The sequence below is a fragment of the Typopeltis vanoorti genome, chromosome 3 (assembly GCF_054136105.1).
Source record: "Typopeltis vanoorti isolate ZY-2024b chromosome 3, IOZ_Tvanoo_1.0, whole genome shotgun sequence".
Classification (NCBI taxonomy): Eukaryota; Metazoa; Arthropoda; class Arachnida; order Uropygi; family Thelyphonidae; genus Typopeltis; species Typopeltis vanoorti.
In genome coordinates this window covers 156,521,529-156,541,904 of record NC_143551.1, presented here as the reverse complement: position 1 = coordinate 156,541,904, position 20,376 = coordinate 156,521,529, and the positions used below count along the sequence as shown (strand labels likewise).

General features: G+C 32.9%; 2 protein-coding genes across 2 annotated transcripts in view; both read right to left on the bottom strand.

The window, feature by feature from the left end:
• LOC150108691 (protein white-like) overlaps positions 1 to 20,376 on the bottom strand; it is a 172,382-nt gene that overhangs the window by 85,071 nt on the left and 66,935 nt on the right. The window lies entirely within an intron of this gene.
• LOC150108692 (protein white-like) overlaps positions 1 to 20,376 on the bottom strand; it is a 41,934-nt gene that overhangs the window by 2,787 nt on the left and 18,771 nt on the right. Inside the window, exons 7-11 of the mRNA XM_090416151.1 lie at positions 19,645 to 19,702; positions 16,277 to 16,354; positions 7,741 to 7,846; positions 5,783 to 5,883; positions 2,880 to 2,947 (exon numbers count right to left, since the gene is read on the bottom strand). Coding sequence (XP_090272277.1) covers positions 2,880 to 2,947; positions 5,783 to 5,883; positions 7,741 to 7,846; positions 16,277 to 16,354; positions 19,645 to 19,702 — 411 coding nt within the window. The remainder of the gene's footprint in view (positions 1 to 2,879; positions 2,948 to 5,782; positions 5,884 to 7,740; positions 7,847 to 16,276; positions 16,355 to 19,644; positions 19,703 to 20,376) is intronic.

Below are 20,376 nucleotides of genomic sequence, written 5' to 3'. Positions count from 1 at the left end.
GATGCGAGAGATTCTCAATAGTAAGTATATATATATTTTTTATTTTTTGTTAATTAATAAACTAAATGTATTATTATTTTTCATTCTTTATTTGTTTGTTTATTTATTTATTATTTTTAATCAATTTTAGCATTTTATTTATTATTTTTCTTAAATGATTAAATTTATTAAAATTAAAAAAATAACTATCACTACTACCATATTGTAAAATTTTTAAAAAGATTCATAGAAATGACCTCACTTAACAGATTCGTTTGGCTTATATAGAATCATAAACTCATACGAGGAGGAGGGATGTAAAGTTCTGATAAACACCTAGAACAAAAGCTATATTCAAGTAACTGATATAACCACAAGAAGGAAGATACTAGTAGCAGGGAGTAATGAAGGTAACTTATGTTCTTATATCGTCGTATGTTCTTTCTTGTGGTTATATACCAGTTGCTTTAACATCATTTTTGTTCTAGGTGTTTCTGAGAATTTTCCAGCCTCCCCTCCCCTACCCTCGTATATTCAATCCTTTGTTTTTAAGTTGGAGTATAACTGGATTATTTTAGCACCATCCTTGTATGGCGGCCGCAATAAAGATGCCCTCTTGGCTTTAATGCCTTTCTGACTGCATGCTCACTGAATTTATTGATATATTCCTTTGAAAGATTTAATGAAACCTAATCGAGTCCTAATGTGTTAGTAACATCTAGATTACTTAATATTCTATCTTCTAGGCCATTTTCCTCCACTGTTTGAAACAGTTCACCTTTAGAAAACCATTTCAAGAGGTGGAATAAAACAGGAAAATACATTTTAACTGGATTATAATGGAGTATAACTGGATTATTTTAGCACCATCCTTGTATGGCGGCCGCAATAAAGATGCCCTCTTGGCTTTAATGCCTTTCTGACTGCATGCTCACTGAATTTATTGATATATTCCTTTGAAAGATTTAATGAAACCTAATCGAGTCCTAATGTGTTAGTAACATCTAGATTACTTAATATTCTATCTTCTAGGCCATTTTCCTCCACTGTTTGAAACAGTTCACCTTTAGAAAACCATTTCAAGAGGTGGAATAAAACAGGAAAATACATTTTAACTGGATTATAATGGAGTATAACTGGATTATTTTAGCACCATCCTTGTATGGCGGCCGCAATAAAGATGCCCTCTTGGCTTTAATGCCTTTCTGACTGCATGCTCACTGAATTTATTGATATATTCCTTTGAAAGATTTAATGAAACCTAATCGAGTCCTAATGTGTTAGTAACATCTAGATTACTTAATATTCTATCTTCTAGGCCATTTTCCTCCACTGTTTGAAACAGTTCACCTTTAGAAAACCATTTCAAGAGGTGGAATAAAACAGGAAAATACATTTTAAACTCCTGATGAAGTGATCATTACTTAACACTATAATATCCTACCTGCATCCAATAACCTTATTGGATGCAGGTAGGATATTATTCCTTAATAATCTTTCCTTCTTTTTATGCGAATCCCTCCCCCCAATAAAAGTTGTAAATCTATCATAGAGATAAATATACAATACAACCTTTTATGGGAGAGGTTGACTGAAGTATAATCACATAATCGAACCATGATTATTTGAATGAATAATCAAACCATGTTCGAATGACCAAATATGGAACATTTTTATCTCATCATCAGGCCTGAGAAGAAAGTAGTGGATGTATAATAAGTGATGAAAACTGTGATCTATTTATTGACCTTCAACAACATCCAAGACACATTGGGACACTACCAGTTGGTTGGAGAGCCGAGACAGTATGCAGACGGTCAAACAGACAGACCAACTGACCTGCTGATATCCATCCGTTACACAGAAGACTTAAAAGAAATAAGAAAAGGCTTCAGACTTCTTTTATCATACTTCTCATATCCGGAGGTCCACTACTCGGCGTACTACAATGCCTATCATACCTTTCCTTAAACCCATTTAGCGTCTTTCTGCTCACTAACTACTCTGCCAAAGTATTCAATTATTTTTTTTTTGGGGGGGGGACTTATTCTTCTATAATTCCCATTCGCTATGCGATATTTCAATCTGATAAGATGCTCCTCATCAACTTGATGATGAGGATCATCAAGATAGATATCATCAACTTGATGATATCTATCGCATCATCACTTCATTTATCAGCTTTTCAAGTTGTGAAGTTTTCTTTCACTAATCAAGTGAAAGAAAACTTCACAACTATTAAGACTCTTGTTCACAACTTATTAAAACTCTTGTCGCCCTTCTCGCAATGGCAGGTTTAACTTCAAAGTTTTGTCCGCCATCATTTCGAGATTACTTGCCTCACTGCTTTCTGGAGCGCAGTTCCACTAATATAGTTTATTTTATTCCATTTTCTCTTGCAAAATGGCTATCCGTTCTTATTATTCATGCCACTTGTCTTTTACTGTATATAAATGAATCTTCACAGGGAATACCGTGATATGAACTTTCTCATGCATGAGAAATTATAGCCGTTTATTTTCAAGTCATTTAAGTTAGTGTTTCGCAAATGGCGTGCCACCAAATTTTGATAGTAAAAAATATTTTCGTCCAAAGTACAGAGCACTTTGGCCTATTTATGCAATTATATTTGTATAAAAACTTTCGCAGCTTCGTAGTTATGTAACATTGGTTTATTTTACTGCAAATACGGAACTAAAGCGCCACCAATCGATCACTAGTAATACCACAATTATTACGTCATCAGGTATCGCAGGCTGTTTGAGATATCGTGATTTGTCATCGTTGTGTGGCTTTAAGAACACAGGTTTGCTTCGACATAAATTTCCATTGCCAAGCTACAGTCTGAAAAAGCTTCAGAACTATTGATTTAAGTTATTTATATTTCGTTTCATACTTACCTCGTAAAAATGATAACTTCTCAGCACTGACGGTCCATCTATATTACAGGATGTCATATTTTGACAATCTGAAAAATTATTACGATTAGTTATTTAAAACAGTTAATTGTTATATGTGAATTTTTATTCTAAAACACATCACTACAACGCTTAGTAGTTGAGGCATACTGATAGATGTCATTATGAAGAGGAATCTGCCAAAATTCAGGTTCCTCGAGGGATTATTTCTCTATGAACACAGACATCATCTGTTTTTGCAGAAGATATTTCCTTTGAGCTGCAGGACAGATCTTGAGGCTTTAAGATTTGTTCTGCAGATTGTGAATGAATACTAATTATAGTACTTCACAATATTCACCATTTTACAAACTATTTATCGGTATAATGAGCCAAAGATATGTGCCATGTTCGACTATATGTATGGTAAATACACTGGATATTAATTTAGCAGTAGAAAGAGCAACCGTGTAAAGAAGCTTTGTTTTTCATTCTTTGGAGTTTGTCATATGCCGAAAATTTTATTCATTCCATTTATTTATTTTGTAAAATATGACTGAAGCGAAGTAAGGTATAGCTTCAATTTTTTGAGATTATCTTCAGGAATTTCTAGTTAATAGTGTGGCTTTCACTGGCCTCTATTTTTTCTTTTTGCCATCCCTGATTAAAGTGCATATCGAGTAGAATGTGCGCTATCTAGCATTGGGTTGCGGAACATTCAGCTCATATTATCAGCTGAATTATCGTATCACAGGCAGAATTTAACAGGTGTAGAGAACCTACCCCAAATGAGTAAGCATTATTATATTCCGGCTAATGATTAGTGCACCAAACAATCGTACTAACAGAAAAGATAACATCGCTTCAGCGTGACCAGTTTAGCAATCACCAGATTAGTTCCGTCATTGCTATCTGCTGTGCCGAAGATCTGAAATAGTTTCACCTTAACTGTACGTTGTGCAACTATTGCCGATTAGAAACAAAAATGAGTACATTATGAAGATATATATCACCCTTGATGAAATTCTTTGACTCGTATCAGTTAGTTAGAAAATAACGTTCTGTTTTCTTTTGTAAACGAATCACAACTTTTTATTTTTAAATTATTTATGAAAATTCTACACGTTTTTAATTCATGAATCGTTATTCAGAGCAAACTATAAATAATATCATAAGGTATATGTTTCCCAATATTATAATATTTTGTTCTAAAATAATATTTAATCAATTTTTTGTTTTATGATAATAAGGAATATTTTTGGCGAATGTCTTATAGGTATGTGCAGAATACATGAGTCATATTCATTTATTTTAGTCGCATGAATAGCATGGATCACGGGCTCTCCTTGAATGAGTACTGAATACTCTAAAACGAAATTTTCTCAACTACGTAATTAAATATATGATATTTTATCATCCAGGACCGCTTAAATATACATCATTATTTATCGTATAGGATCATTTCAACATATAATAATTTATCATTTAAAAGGAATCAGAAATTTGATTACTAACGGAAAAAGATTGTTGTTATATTTATGACTTCTTAGGAAACTCTTGGTTCTCGTTAAGTTTACTAAAAAAGTTGAATCTTTCGAAATTCGCAAATCAAAACCAAACCGGATAATATAGAGGTTGTTCATATTTCACATGAAATGTTGATCTCACAATCAGTTAATACATTTTTAAAAATTCAAATGATTCTTAGAGCCAGTTCATGTCGTGAATAATATTCTGTTACCCAACAATATGAAAGGAAATAAAAATAAATAAATAAACACATAAAAGCAATACAGGTGTCTCCCTTGCTTAACGTGGAATTTGATTAACGGCGAAGTGAATTGCAGCAATCCCTTGATATACGCGGCAAGAGTTTTGATTAACGCGCCTTTAACCCTGCGGAGCTCGCAGCTGATCTGACAGATACATGCAAAATGTTTAATATAAATATTCTTACACAATTCAGTGTATAGCTTGGAGGTCATGAGTAGTGTGCATTCATATGTTACGAGTGATATTCCGCACAGTTTTTTTTTTGCTGTCTGGTTTAACATATGTTATGTAAAAGTTTGTGATATTTGACAGTAAATTGTATCTGAGAGATACCGCGACCTCCGATGTCAGAATAGTATGGTTTAGTTGTTGTTGTTTTTATTCTTTGTTCAATAATTTCTAGATTGTAACTGAAAATAAATAAACCATCATGTGTTACTGAAATAGAGAGCCAAAGGCTTATTTATCATACATGTCCTCTAGGAGATGTGCTTTACATTATGCAAAATACTAAGGAAAGTGATCTGGAGCTTACTCCACCTTTACTACGAATTGCCCATAACGTTGCTTATGCTTGCATCCGCCGATACTTTCAGTTTCTATATATTCGGCATGAAACTCTTGTAGTTTCTATATTCGGCTATGAAATATTGTTGGATTCAATATCCACTTAATTTGTACCATCATGTATTGTATTTGCCGAGGGCTGGAGAGTCATTTTGCTTGTTATCTTAGAATTTATGCCGATAAGAAAAAAAAACTAAAACTGTTCAAACGACTCTTGATAACTTCTTTTGATAAAAAAATTGCCGTAAATAATGTAGGTACAACTATTTATTAAACATTTACTTTGCATTCATTTTTTATCTTTCCTAAATTAATTATTAATACAGTAATCGATCATGGACGAATTGTAATTTTTGCCATTGATTATTAGATTTGATTAACGCGCTTTTGATAACATCGAGGTATTAATTAACCTCGTTAATCGAGGGATACCTGTACATCATTCATATTTATCATACTCATTCAAATAATGGATAAAATGGGCATCTCTTTCTGAATTGAAGTCTAGTCTACTTTAAGTGAATGTTTTTCTTTTGAATGACATAAATTTTTCATCTTTCACTTACCAATATGTTCTATTTCACTCCATTGGTTAATTACCAATGCTTCGAATGCGTAGTGGAATATTGATAAATATTTCGCCCATATAAAGTATATAGGTACAGTGCTACAAAAGCAAAAATAAATAAAATAAATAAATAATAATAAAATAAAATAAATAAACAATTAAAATTAATAAATAAATTAATAAAATAAAATAAATAATAAATAAATATAAATAAATAAAATTATAATAAAATGAAATAAAATTATAAAATTTGGCATAGTGGAATATTGATAATTATTCCACCCTTAATTTTTTAATCTTCAAATCTTCAACAGTTAATCTTCAAATTAATGATTTTCAGACTTAGATTATATTTATTTGTGTGTTCAAAATAGTTATTTTCATCTAGTTATACAAATAAGAAATCATTAGCGGGTCATTTCTTAATAAATGAAAACGTATTTTTTAACAATGAGATTCGCTCTAAAGGTGAGGCGAAACAGCGCAGGATACAACGGAGGAATTAGGTGGAATTTTTGTGCAAAGATGAATCAACTTTCTTTAATATAAAGACCAGGTGCTGCCAATTGTGAACAGATATGTAATATCTCTTAATCTAAATAAGCTAAACTGCTACTGAGATACGTAAAACATTAATAAAGTTTAAACTTGAGGGAGATTTTCTTAGATATCTTCTGCAACGGTGTTCTTAAGGGTCAAAACTGGATAAGTGGGAGGAAACCTACATACCCTTTTAAAGAATGTGAAGAATCGATCAGGGCTTCTGACTTCATGTCAACTCCTAACATTCTCGTGGTGCACCTCGTTAGTAGGTATCGAGCTCGATACCGAATGAGCGAGGATGGGCTGGAAATTTGGGATTTAGTTGACCAAATTGTATTCTTATTCATCTCTGATTCATTCATCATCTCTGAATCACGTTTCATAATTTGACAGTTCGACGGACGACTCTTCGTTTGGCGGATGCTAGGAGAACGCTAGCGTCTGAATATGATGTGCCAACTGTGAAATTTGATGGAGAAGGCAACGTACCAAAATCATAGTCTGTCGCTGAATTTCATAGTTCGGCATAAGTCCCCTAGTTCTAGTAAAGGGGAATCTTGACTCTGTGGCATATAATGATATTATAGACACTGTGTTTCCAACTTTATGACAAAAGTCAGGTGAAGGCCCTTTCTTGTGTCGACACGACAATGCCCTCTTCCGGAAAGCAAGGTCTCAGCCGGAATGGTTCGATAATGACATGAATATTGAAGAACTTGACCGGCCTGCACAGAGCCCTGATCTTGACTCCATAGAACACATAAATTGGAAAGCCGACTGCAAGTGAAGCCAAATCTCCCAACATCAGTGACCGATTTCACTAATGCTCTTCTGGAAGAATGGAGGAGAATTTCATAGCAACGTACCAAAATCTAGTGGAAAGCCTTAGAAGAATGAAGACGTTATAGCAGCAAAGAATGGTCCAAATCCATATTACTGCTCTTCATATTAGAATGAGAGGTAGGATGAATAGGGAATCCGGATATTTTTGATCATATAGTGTATCTGTTTTGCTTTTCAGTCACACTTCTTTTCAGGTGTGACTGAAAATCAAAACAGATATACTATCTGTTTTGCTTTTTATCTATTTTTATGTTTTGCATCTGTTTTGTTTTGATATCTGGATGTATTTCTTTTCGTTGGCGAAAGGTAAATATTAGTGAATTAGTTAATTAGTTGTCTGCGTATTGTTTCTTTCATTACTAAAAAAAATTGCATTTCTATTCCTGTCACAGACATGAGTAATTTTACGAACAGCCTCCACAAGAGGATCAAACTAAGATCCTCTTATGGAGGCAGCAGAGGTTTTGTATTATCTCTGCGCATCACAGGAAAACTAGGTTTCAATTACTGGAAGCAAGTATATAATATTATCAGAGCAATAAATTTATGATAAAAACTTAAATAATTTACCTGTTGTTTATATATAATCCACCAAATAGGAACATCATTAAATATACTGGAAAAGACATAAGATGTGCCATAGTTGGGGTACTTGTTGCACAGGTAAAGACATAACCTATTAAGAAAAAATTTATTATTATTATTATTATTATTATTATTATTATTATTATTATTATTATTATTATTATTATTATTATTATTATTATTGATTTGACAAAAATATTGTTGTTACCTCTATAGATTCTCATAACTAACCAACGAAAGGCGTACTCTATCCGAATTTGGTAGAATGAACACAGTAATAGAAGCATTGGATACGAGGAGTAATCGAGGAAAAAAGTTGGGAATAGGGAGAAAGCGAGGTTGGATATCAAGAGGTTGTTGAGGAGAGTTAGAGGATAACAATTTGGTAGGAAAGATAGTGTTTTTTCCCTGGTATCACAGTGAGGAGTTGAGGCAGATTTGTGAATGTGTGGGATAAATTTAAGAGATGGATGAAACTGTATAACAGAGACGGACTATATTTAAATTGTTTTAGTGTGAGTCAGTTGGGGAAGCTGTGGATGTGAGACTAATGGGTGCAGTGAATGGAAGACCTGAGGACATAAGCAGTAATATGTAAGAGCAGAGAGATAAGGTAGAAGAACTTGTGAATGGAGAAGTGAGTAGTGTGAATAAAGAGAATGGGAGGAACACAAGGCAGACAGGGAAACTAGGGGGGGGGGGGCAGGGAAGCACTGTTTCAGAAGTGTGCGTGCTGGATCTGGATTTAGAAGCGAGTGGACAAGAAAACGCTTGAGAGAGTCTGGGACATGCAGAGAGTGTTTGAGTCTGGTGAAAGTTGTAGGATTGCTGGTGAAAGAGAGGAATAGCTGGGGATAGAGGAGAGGGAACGGACGATCACTTTACATCTGAGAAGTGGTGTCCATGGGACTTGCTATAGAACCGAAAGTGAGCTGTTATGTTTATATACGAATGACAGAAGTATACAAAAAAAAAGGCGATGTAAGAAGATGAAGTATCAGCGATTTTGTGGCAGTGTGGTGTGAGATAGAGGTGAATAGGATGAACTATTTAGTTGGATGTTGCTGAAGACCTGGTAATGCAGAGAGTAGTGAGAAGGAGATGTATAGCCAAATTATACCCAACAAATAAGAAAATAGTGGTCATTATAGGCGACTTTAATATGATAATATAGATTGGAATAAAGAGGCGGCATCTGGAAACAAAGAGAATGAATTTCTGGAGTTTTTGAGAGGCATCTACATAAGGCAATATGAAACAGTGGACACAAAATGATCAAAATTCTTGAATTTGATCATCTCATCAGAAGATATTAATATAAATGAGGTGTCAAATCTTCTTTCCATCAGAAATATCAGGACTTCTTTTGAGAAAGGGATATACATAGAACTGTAAGGCTAATGATTATGACAAACTCGGGAGACTGCTTGCAGCTTTTTAAGGGAATAAAGAATTGGACGGGAAGAGGATCATTGCTTCTTGGGACATATTCAGGAACTGTCTAGCAGATGTACTTTCTGAATATATTCCAAAGGTTAAATAATTTAGGTGTAAAACGCATGACCGAAGTAGTTAGTTATGCAATTTGAAAGAAAAAAAGAAAGAAAAATAATCATATAATAACAGTATAAAAAGAAAACTTATCCATAAAGTATATAGAAATATACTCAAAATACACATTAAAAAACAACATAAGAAACTGCATAATGAATTCAATGAAATCTAAGATAACTGAGTTTTCCTGAATCATATTAAATCGCAGCAAAGGTTTCAGATATTTTTAAAGCAAAACTTTCACTTTGCAGATACTGCATTAACTTGTAATACACAAAATAATTACAAATGTTACTTCTTATATTCGATGTGCAAAATTATAAAAACAGAAATATTCGTGAGCAATAAATGCAAAATGTTATATTCAGGAAATGAATGGCAGGCAGTCTCAAGTAGAGTGATATGGGCAAATATGAAAATGGGGAAGTGGACAATGAGATTTATTTGTGCCTATGGTCCCACAGAAAGTTCTCAGAAAGAAGAAGTGGAGGAATTTTTTGATGCTTTAGAGAAAGCAACTGACACAGTGAAAAAGGAAAAGTTGGTCCTTGTTGGGGATCTAAATAGCAGAATAGGAAATGATTGTCAGACATACAAAAATATATTGGGAACATTTTGAGAAAAGAGCAAAGCTAATAATAATCGCAAATACTTGTTGGATTTCTGCTCAGGACATGGACTGGTTATTACTAACACCATGTTCCAACATAAAAATGTGCACAAATTCACATGGAGAGAAGAGGCAAGGAATAAGAAAAGTCTCATTGACTATGTTATTGTTGATAGTGATGTTTTCTTCCTGGTGCAGGACACCAGAGTGTACAAAGGATTTGAAATTGGAAGATCACTATTTAGTCTTGAGCAAGATAAAATTGAATTTCAAATTGAAAAGAATAACATGTAAGAAAGTTTTAAAGCGAATGAAAGTTGAGCAGCTCTCAGTTGTGAACCGTAGACTAAAATACACAAATATAATTGAAGAAAAAATGAAAGAGTTCGAGAACAGGAACCAAACGTTGGAGATTCAGTGGCAAGTCCTGAAGAAAACACTGATTGACTCAGCATGTGGTAAGGTTGTCTGTAAGGATAGAAAAATCATAACTCCATGGTGGACACAGCTAGTTAAAGAGGCAGTGAAAGAAAAGAAGAAAGCATATCAAAAGTTCCTGGCAAATAAGACAGCTTGTGCTCTTACAGAATACAGAGACAAATGTAAGAAAGCTAAACACTGTGTAAAACTAGCTAAAATATCATGGAGGGACTTTAGTAAGAACATAGAAAACAAATACCAAGAAGGTGGCAAGATATTCTGGAGGTTTTTGAAGAAGCTCAGAAATTGAGGAAAGAGTGCTGTAAAAGGAATTAAAGATGATAAAGTTGATATGAAAACAGGAAAAAAGATATCCTTGAAGTATGGAATGATTACTTCGAAAATTTGCTAAATGAAACTAGCAGCGATGACAGCATAGTGATAAAAAACACTGATCAGGCATACAGTCAGGAAATACATATCTATACTTGAAGTAGAAAAAGCCATCAAAAGCCTGAAATGTGAAAAGGCAGCAGGAGTAGATGATATTCGACCAGAAATGCTGAAGTATGAGGTATAAAAGTCTTACGGTGGCTGCACTGCATAGTTCAGAATGCCTGGACAGAGGGACGAATTCCAGATGAATGGAGTAGAGCTCTTATGGTACCCATATATAAAAATGGAAATAAAACCGAATGTGTGAAATGCAGAGGTATTTTTCTACTCAGTGTTCCTGGTAAGATATATGCAAGTATACTTGAGAAACAGTTGAGAAGGATTGTGGAAGAGAAGCTTGGCGAAGAAAAAGCTCGATTCAAGCCAAATAGATGTTGTCAGGATCAGATTTTCACTTTACGACAGATAGTTGAGAAATCACGGGAATATAACAAAGATCTGTATTTAAGTTTTGTAGATCGGGAAAAGGCATTTGACAAGGTGCTAATAGAGAGAAGCTATTCAAAACACTACAGTTATATGGTGTTAATGGGGCATTATATCAAGCAATACTTAGTCTTTATTTGAGTTGTAAGTCAGCAGTTAGAATTGAAGATAGTTTGATATTAGATCTGGTGTCAGACAAGGATGTACATTATCCTCTCAGTTATTCATTATCTATATGGATCACATTTTGAAGGAAAGCGCTATTAAACCTGATATCAAAATTGGAGATGTTAATCTAAGCTCTTTGCTTTATGCGGATGATGTATAACATTATCTGCAAAAAATATGACTTTCTGCGGAAGTTTTATTACACACATTTTCGTAATTTTAGGAAGTTAATTATAAAAAAAACCGCAGAATCCAAAAGTTCAAAAAACCTCGATAGTTTTTTCAAAGCAGGATTACCTAAACCAATCTTCTCAACATCGAACATTAACTTCACATTAACTTATCTAAAAGTGTGTGTAAAACATTTTTTTTGTTATTACAGTGCTAATATTGATAAAATTGCAATATAATGTTACAGATATTTTTATTTAAAAAAATTCATGATTTAACGGACACCCTTTACTCCCTATCGATCCGTTAAATCGAGGGTTACTGTACTTCTAAATAAATCCGCTACAAGTCTGCAAGATTCTCTGACTAAATTGAATAACTGTATTAATAGATATAGTATGAAGGTCAGCATTAAAAAGACAAAGACAATGAAAATAGGCAGAAACATTGAAAATATCAACTGCATTGTGAATGGAGAACCTATAGAGCAAATAAAACATTTCAGCTACTTAGACACGATTTTTAGTGAAGATGGTAAAGTAAATATGGAAATAGACAACAGAATCAACAAAGCTGGTATGGTAGCAGTCAACTGAATAAATTTATATGGAATAAAAGAGAAATTAGCCAAAACACTAAAATATCTCTATACAAGACAGTATGCAAGTCAATTTTAATTTATGGATGTGAGAGCTGAGTCAGAAGTAAAATACTTGACCAAAGACTATAGACTGCAGATTTGAGAGTCCAGAAAGATTAGGGGCATGAACGGATGTCATCAATGGCAATATCATACTAAAAACGAGGATATTAGGAAAGAACTTGACGTTGTCAGCGCTAATAGAGCTAATCTCAGGTTGTATGGTCACCTAAACAGAATGGGAGAGGAAAGATTAGCAAAACAAGTGTTCTCTGCCAGGTTGGCAGGAAAAAGAAGAACCAGAGGAGGACCAAGATATAGGTGGATTGATACAGTAAAAAAGTGCCTTAGAAGATAGAAATATAAGATCCGATAATGTTGAAGTCTTGACAGGTAACAGACTGATTTGGAGGAAAATTGTAGATAGGAAGTTATCTGAGTCTTGAAAATTTTATATAAAGATGTAAAATTTTCATGTACTACTATCATATGTTGTACACCCCTTGAGGGTATATATCAGGAATTTGATGATGATGATGATATTTAAGTTTTATAATAATCATAATCTGAGGGGTGTTATCTTGGATACATTACATATTTCATACTGTTATTTGGGCACATTTTGTCTTTTATCGACGAATGTTTACAAATGTCTCACATATTTTCGGTTTTATATTTTATTTTATTATTTTTTCGTAAGAAAGAATTCCTATGTATTTGAACTTTAAAAAAAAAATTAAACAAAATAAAATAAAATTCAAAGGCAGTTCAAACACAGATTTATGTACAATTTAGGTGCATTTTTGTTTTAAAATATGCCTTGAATTTTTATTATGGGATTGCTCTAATCGTGTACTATATAAAAAGGTCCATCTCAAATTTTAACCGCAATATTACATGTGGAATTTTAACTTGATTGCAATTTTGGAGTATAAAACTTACTGCGCTTTCATTTTAATTTAAAGATTCTGTAATATTAACGTACTAGTTAACCTTCCTTTGTGAAAATTTATAAGAGATAGGAAAATGTACTCAGTGTTCTTATACTCTGTTCGCTAAATAAAATTACTAACGTAGCAAAATGCTAAAATTAGTTATGAAAATTTGATATATTACACTAGATGGCAGCACAGGTAAGCATGAGAAAGATCTTAAAGTAAAAATCAGTGAAATAAAATAGCCTAAAATGCTTCTTTTGGCATTATACGAGAAAGAACAATAAATATCTGATATTGTTTTATAGCTAAATGGCAAAACAATGTTTACCTTTTAAATAAAACAAAACCTTAAATACTTAATTACTAAAAGAAACAGTCATAAAGCTTCAATGCTTAAAAAATGACTGATAGAGTGAGAATTTATGCGAATACAATCTTCCTATGAGAGTTGCCTTGGTATTGCGCTGCTTAAAAGCCGACGAACTTTGCACATATTGGTTGTGTTTTAAATAAATCATAGAATATGACGAAACCTGTACTTAAAGACGATGTAAATACCGTATATCATTTTAAGCAAATCTTAAACACAAAAAAATTAAATAAATTTTAGATTGTTTTTTTTTTTTGGAAACACTTGCATTGAGATGTGTCCGCTTTTAAACAATTTCACGCCGAAGATTGTAATATCTTAACTCTCTTTGTAACGTTCTTAAACTTTAAGTTGCAAAAGAAAATATTTCTTGGTATTTGGCATTAAAACAATAATCGATATTTATTGTTATTTATTTCAATAGCAAAATTATTGTTTGGCATAATGTGTTTCGAAAGGTGAAATGTAAAATGAAATGGTAGAATGTGTGTTTTGCTATTAATAAGTACTAAAAAAAAAGAAGAAAGTAATGGAATGTCAGCTCAAAGTAAGTCGGACTTACGCTTATCGGTGAAAACAGATTCTGTAAAACCTAAATGTAAGAAACTTTTGATATTTGAAATACACTTGCATATACTTGAAAGAAAATTTCGATGTATCTAATCCCAACTGTTTTGAAATGACTTTGCTTCGTACTGTATAAGGTTTTCTTTAAGGTGAATTTTCTGGTTTGAAGTGGTAATTGCAGAAATGATTTTCTCCAGGAAATTATGGGTTTTATCTCTAGCAAAGTAGGCAACCGAACAGAAAATACGCGCAAACAGGATTAATCACCTTTCATGAAAAAAATAAGGTTAATAAGAAGCAGCAACAGCCATTAAGCCTAACACATTAAATTCAAATATGGAATTGTATGCAAGTTTGCTCTAAAAAAGTAAAATATTATATTAAAATAATATACAAAGAGATGCATTTTTACAAATATAAGTAAGTAATAATAATATTGCATGCTTTTATTCCAGAAGCAGTAATTTTATGAAAAGCTTGTTTCTTTGCAGTAATTCGAAAACAATCCTTACAGGAACATCGCATTTAAACGCTTTAACTTTCAAGAGGCAGCATTATCACTGTCTGTCATTTCTTCACATTTTTAAGAAGTTGAGATGCTTAATTAAGACGTTAATATAACTAAACATTTCAGGCATTACATCTACAACTGCCTCTGCATCCAAAGGATCGACTTTCTTTCTAACTTTACTTCTCTTGGGAACAAATGTTTATCCTGTGCAAACTGCATATTTGTTCTGTTATGAAGGTTATTCAATATATATAGAGAGATGTGATACCGAAACCACTTAATCTGCACACTTTATTCTAAAGAAAAATTAGATTAAGTAACTCTTAGTGATTGTCTCGCTCTAGTCGATAACGCATAGGCAATCAGTTTTAGCTTTGTATCATTTACAACACGTACTGCCGTTCTAGTATTGCTGATCATGTCTTGGATCTATAATTCCATTGTTCTCCTCACAACATGCTAATAACTAAAGAGCAGTTTAACCTCCTTTACATTCAAATCACTTTGGTTTTCTGTTCTACAGAATAGGCGTCTTTTTCTCCATTACATTATTTATTTATTTATTTTTGTCCATGACCGGCCTATGAAACTTCAGTTACCAGTGTTCAATAAACAATACTGAAAACTTGATGTAATGATGATATATTTGTCTTAGCCAAACAATTAAATTTCTGAATTACTTCTATTTATTATTCAGGAAACAAAAATGATTTTGTAAAGCAAGCAAAGGTCTGCTGCACAGCCCGATATTAAGCACTACTTGGGCCACCTCTGACACGTTTAACTTTGCAATAAATGAAAGCGATGATTTGAAATAAATCATACCCATTTCCTTACAAACATTCATTTTCCTTTTTCTGCACTTTCATGTGAAAAAAAAAATATTGTAACAGTGTAACTTAGCGGAGATAGCGTTTTCTCCAACAGTGTTAATTGTCCAAGGAAAGACCGTTATAATTAATTCGATTCTAGTCTCGACTAGAGGCATTTTTCTAGTCCTTCATCCAACCTGAATTAGTTGATCTTTAGCATAGGCAAGTTGAGTTTTTCCATGCAACCCGAGATTTAAACCTCTTCTGCTCAAAACATATACCTTACAAAACACACTATTTAAATCATAATATATACCTGTAAGGAGTTAGAACGGCGAAACAGTGGTACTTTACCTGTCATAATCTTTCGCATGAATTTCCTTGGTGTTCTATTTTATAAACTATACGATCTATGATGACTCCTTATTATTACCATTTTTAGGTGTTTAATTAAGGGTTCCACTAGATTGACAACATTGTTAAAATTATTCCTTATGCTCAGAAGCCAAGTCGAAATCCATATACACGGTTTCTTCCGGATTCTTTACAACATTTTGCCTACTATTGAAGATGACTAAGAAGTTCAAAGCGGTACTGTCAGATTACTGGAACCATTAATTAAAGTGCAAACAAAATGGAACAAATGCAGTCTCTATAGAGATGTTTATAAAATAATGCAATACTAAGTTGTTCATGCTGAAGGTTATCTAAGTCCCTTACAGTTAATTACTTTCAGATTTTCTTTCAGAAGGTGGACAATGCAAAATTTAGTGATATTTAGAAGTATCACTAACTGTATTTTTCAAAAAACAAATAGGTTTCTATGCTGTTTAACTTAATTCTAAATCTAAATACTGAAAAACGATAAAGATACTTACCTAAGGAGCATGCACAATTTGCCACAAGAATTAAAATTAATGTGCATATCAAAAAATTTGAAACATTATTTGCAAGTCCTGAAAAGAAAAGAAATCTCAATTTTACTTTTATTTGACAGAAGGTTTAATATTTAATACAGAAAACTGAAATATTTATGTTGATGCTGTTTACATTTTTAAACTATCTAAAAATTGAAACAATTTAAAACATTGTAACAGCATGGAATAATAATATTATTATTAAAAGAGATCTCCAGGGAGTCAGGGACTTATCGAGGAAGGCCACATACCACACGAACCAGCTATCATACTTGTTCTTGAATTCATCACACTGCTTGCACTCACAACATCCAGTGGCAATCCATTCCAATCACGCTATGATAGAAAAATCTAACCATCATTCCCCCCCCCCCCCTTCTTAGCGGCATTCGTTCTCAGCTTCCAGAGATGTCCTCTTGTCCTTTCTCCATCCTATATAAAATGAAAAATTCGATCAGCTGAAATACTGTATGACCCTTTCAGAAGTTTGTAAGTCTCTATCATATCACTCCTCTTTCTCCTGTTTGCTTGTGTCTGCAGTCTACAAATTCTCAATCTGTCCTCAAAATCAGTATTCCACAATCCTGATATCACTTTTAACACTCTAATTTGCTCTCTCTCTCTCTCTCTCTCTACTCTAATCAGAATCACAATGGAAACTAGGAAACCGGACCTTCGCACAGTAGTCCAAGTGATGTCTTATGTAGGCCGTATAAAAGGCGAAATGACATCCTTATCTTTATATGTGAAAATGTGTTTCAGCATTGCAATTGAATTATATTTACAATCTTTGATATATATCCCTTGAACTTCAACTTCTTGTCTATTAAAACTCCAAGATCCCTAGCCGCATGTTTCTTCAAGCATAATCACCAAAGTGCATGACTTTACATTTATTAACATTGAAATGACAGCCGATGTCACATGCACAAAATTCAATCCTATTCAAATCATTCTTCAAGTACTGCATATTAGCAGCATTCCTGATTATCCTACCTATCTTTGCATCATCCGCAAATAGCTGTATGTCGCCTGTCAAATCCTTCCCAATATCATTAATGTATAGACTGAATAACAGTGGACCAAGCACTGATCCTTGTGGTACACTACTAGTTACCTTAAATCTTGCAGACTCGCTTCCCCCGTATGCCACATTTTGACATCTGTCAGTCAACCATCCTCTTATCTACGATAATATTTTATACTCCAAACCCATGTTCTCCAGTTTATGCAACATGCCGTATTCTGTCAAAAGCCTTAGCAAAATCCAAAAGTATCATGGTGTATCCATTCCCCTTGTCTAGTTCAATAGTAACATTATTGTAGAATGTGAGTTGCTAAAACATGACCTTCCCGACCCAGCAAATGAATCTATTTTGGTTATTATGATTACACTCGTCTCATGGATTTACTGCTTCTCGGAATAATCTAAAGTACCAGCATCATTCCTCAATACTCTTCACAATGATTCATACTGTTCAAATAAACGAACATGTCATTTAATTCATTCATCCGGCATTTGATATTCTACAACTATATTTCATATTAGAATTATAAGACAGAATTCCTTGTCATTCCAGTAATAAACGTGTGTTATCCATCGATATCTTCCTCAATCGAAATGCCAAGTCATCATGTGGTAATTAGACAAATGCGTTTGCAAGAAAAACAAATTATTCTTGCATATAATAAGCAACCTTTTTAGTACGTTGCAGGAAGCAGATATCACTTCAAAATACTTCACAGCTGAGATGTAATTTTCATGCCTTTAGGCTATAATAAAAGTGAGAATTTGTAGATCTATAATCAATATACAATAGCGAACAAATTAATTCGAACTAGCCGAATTTTCGTCAAGGTTTTGGCTTTTGTTTTAGTTGACAATAATTTTGGTTTTGGTTTCGATTTTCTATTTTTCGATTTGGTTTTAATTCACTACTTTGTTTGAATGCTGCGTGTTTTAATTGTTTTAACTCTCTCTACAATGTTTATTAATAGTGTTGCGCGTTTTTAATAGTGAAAACAAGTTGATATTTATTCATTTCGTATAGTCATAAAGTGAACACACTCCAGGAAAGCGTTCAAAAATATGTACTCTTTCTCAATACATATCTATGTGTTTTAACTGTCTCTACAATGTTTATTAATAGTGTTGCGCGTTTTTAATAGTGAAAACAAGTTGATATTTATTCATTTCGTATAGTCATAAAGTGAATACACTCCAGGAAAGCGTTCAAAAATTACAACCAGCTAAAAAGATGTTCTGGGGTTGTTCAGGATCATTTGTGCCTGTTCACGATATGATCAAAAGTGACTAATACATCAAAATATTGGAAAAAAGATTCAGAAATACAAAGAACTCATCCTCCAACAGGATCACGCTCCACGCCACACTTTTCAAAAAAGTGAAAGTGTTCCTCAGATATCACAACATTTAATTTCATCAGTGGCTAGGTAACTATCCTGACATTAAACCGATTGAAAATTTGTGGGCGATAATGAAAAAGAGACTTGGAAAGTGAAATTGGGATATAAATGATAACCTAATACAATCCATTATAAAAAGTATGGTTTCGAAATGAAGAAATAAGAAAATGTGTTTCATCGTTGGTAGAGTCCATGCCTAAGTGAATTATTGAACTTATTGGGAACAGAGGATCACATATAAATCATTACGTAAATTCGGAATTTAATTTTTGTACTTATTGTCTTGCGAAATAAACATTTTTCTTTAAAATGTGAGAGTCAGGATTAATTTATTTGTTACTGTGTGATTCATTCAACAGAATAGACATTTGAAGTTGTGATAACATGTTCATTGCGCTCCTTCTTCTCCCATAATTATTGCAATTCTAAGCGCCAAAAAGTTTAAAAAAGCTATTAGTACTATGGATTGACCATGGACTAGCCAAGCAAAGAATCCTGCTCTGTAGTTCAAACACAGTTTTTTAATACCTCTAAAAGATATAAGCTGCTCAAATATCAACAGTGATAGTTGTCTACACCACGTAGTTCAGTAGATCAATCCACATCGATCCATAGTTCAGCCAAAGAGTTTATTTAATTAATTATATCAACATCTACGCTACAGAAGAACTTGAACTCACATCTAATGGACATATTTCAGAGAGGTTTTTACTTCGTTAATGTAATTCCTGTTTCATGGTATTCATATCTACCTAAGAGATCCAATTTTCTGCTTATTATTTTGAATGATTTGTTTACAAAATAACACCCTATACTCTGTGTTAATTATTTTAATATTTAAATTTGCTTAATCGTTGTTTATTGTAGGATTCTTTATTCCATTCAAATCAAAATATACGTACCTAATGGCCAGTATATGATGCAGGAATAAATAATTGGCAATATGATGAAGAGAATCATCTGGAAAGTTTTTTTAAAAAAGTGAGTTAGTAATATTAAGAATTATTTATAAAAAATGAATCAGTATTCAAAAATTTTAGATTTTTGAATACTGATTTAAAAAAAATATTGAAAACAAAAATGAATCGGTATTTCAAAAATGTAGGAATCACATTAAAAATATTTTTTCTATGCAAGTCCTACCCACGAAAAGCTGTTAGTCTAGCAATACATGACTGTTAGTATCGTAAATAAGCTAAGGGCTGAATAATCAGAGGCTCTGCGTTAGAGACCAAACATTTTTTCAAGCCGTTAAGTAGGTGTTGGGCTTACACTGGAATATTAAATTCATCTTTCACATAAAGAAATTCACAAAACATCAGTTTCAAATGGTGAGATTCGAATCCATAGCTTTTTGGATGTAGAGCGGATATGCTAATCACTCGGCCGATCTATGACACATGTAGAATTGCTGGAACCGGAAAAAAAATAATAATATCAATTTGTTTCGAGTACAAAAATAAAAATCCAAGATATATGATAATTCTTTTTTGTTTGAAACTTGTGAGATTTTCATTCACGCATTCAATGGTGAATGGCATTAAGTTCCGAATCGATGCTATTAATTTTGCATCTTGGTATAGTAAATAGCACAAAATCTTGAATAGGTTTAAGCCGTCTCTTCTGTTCAAAGT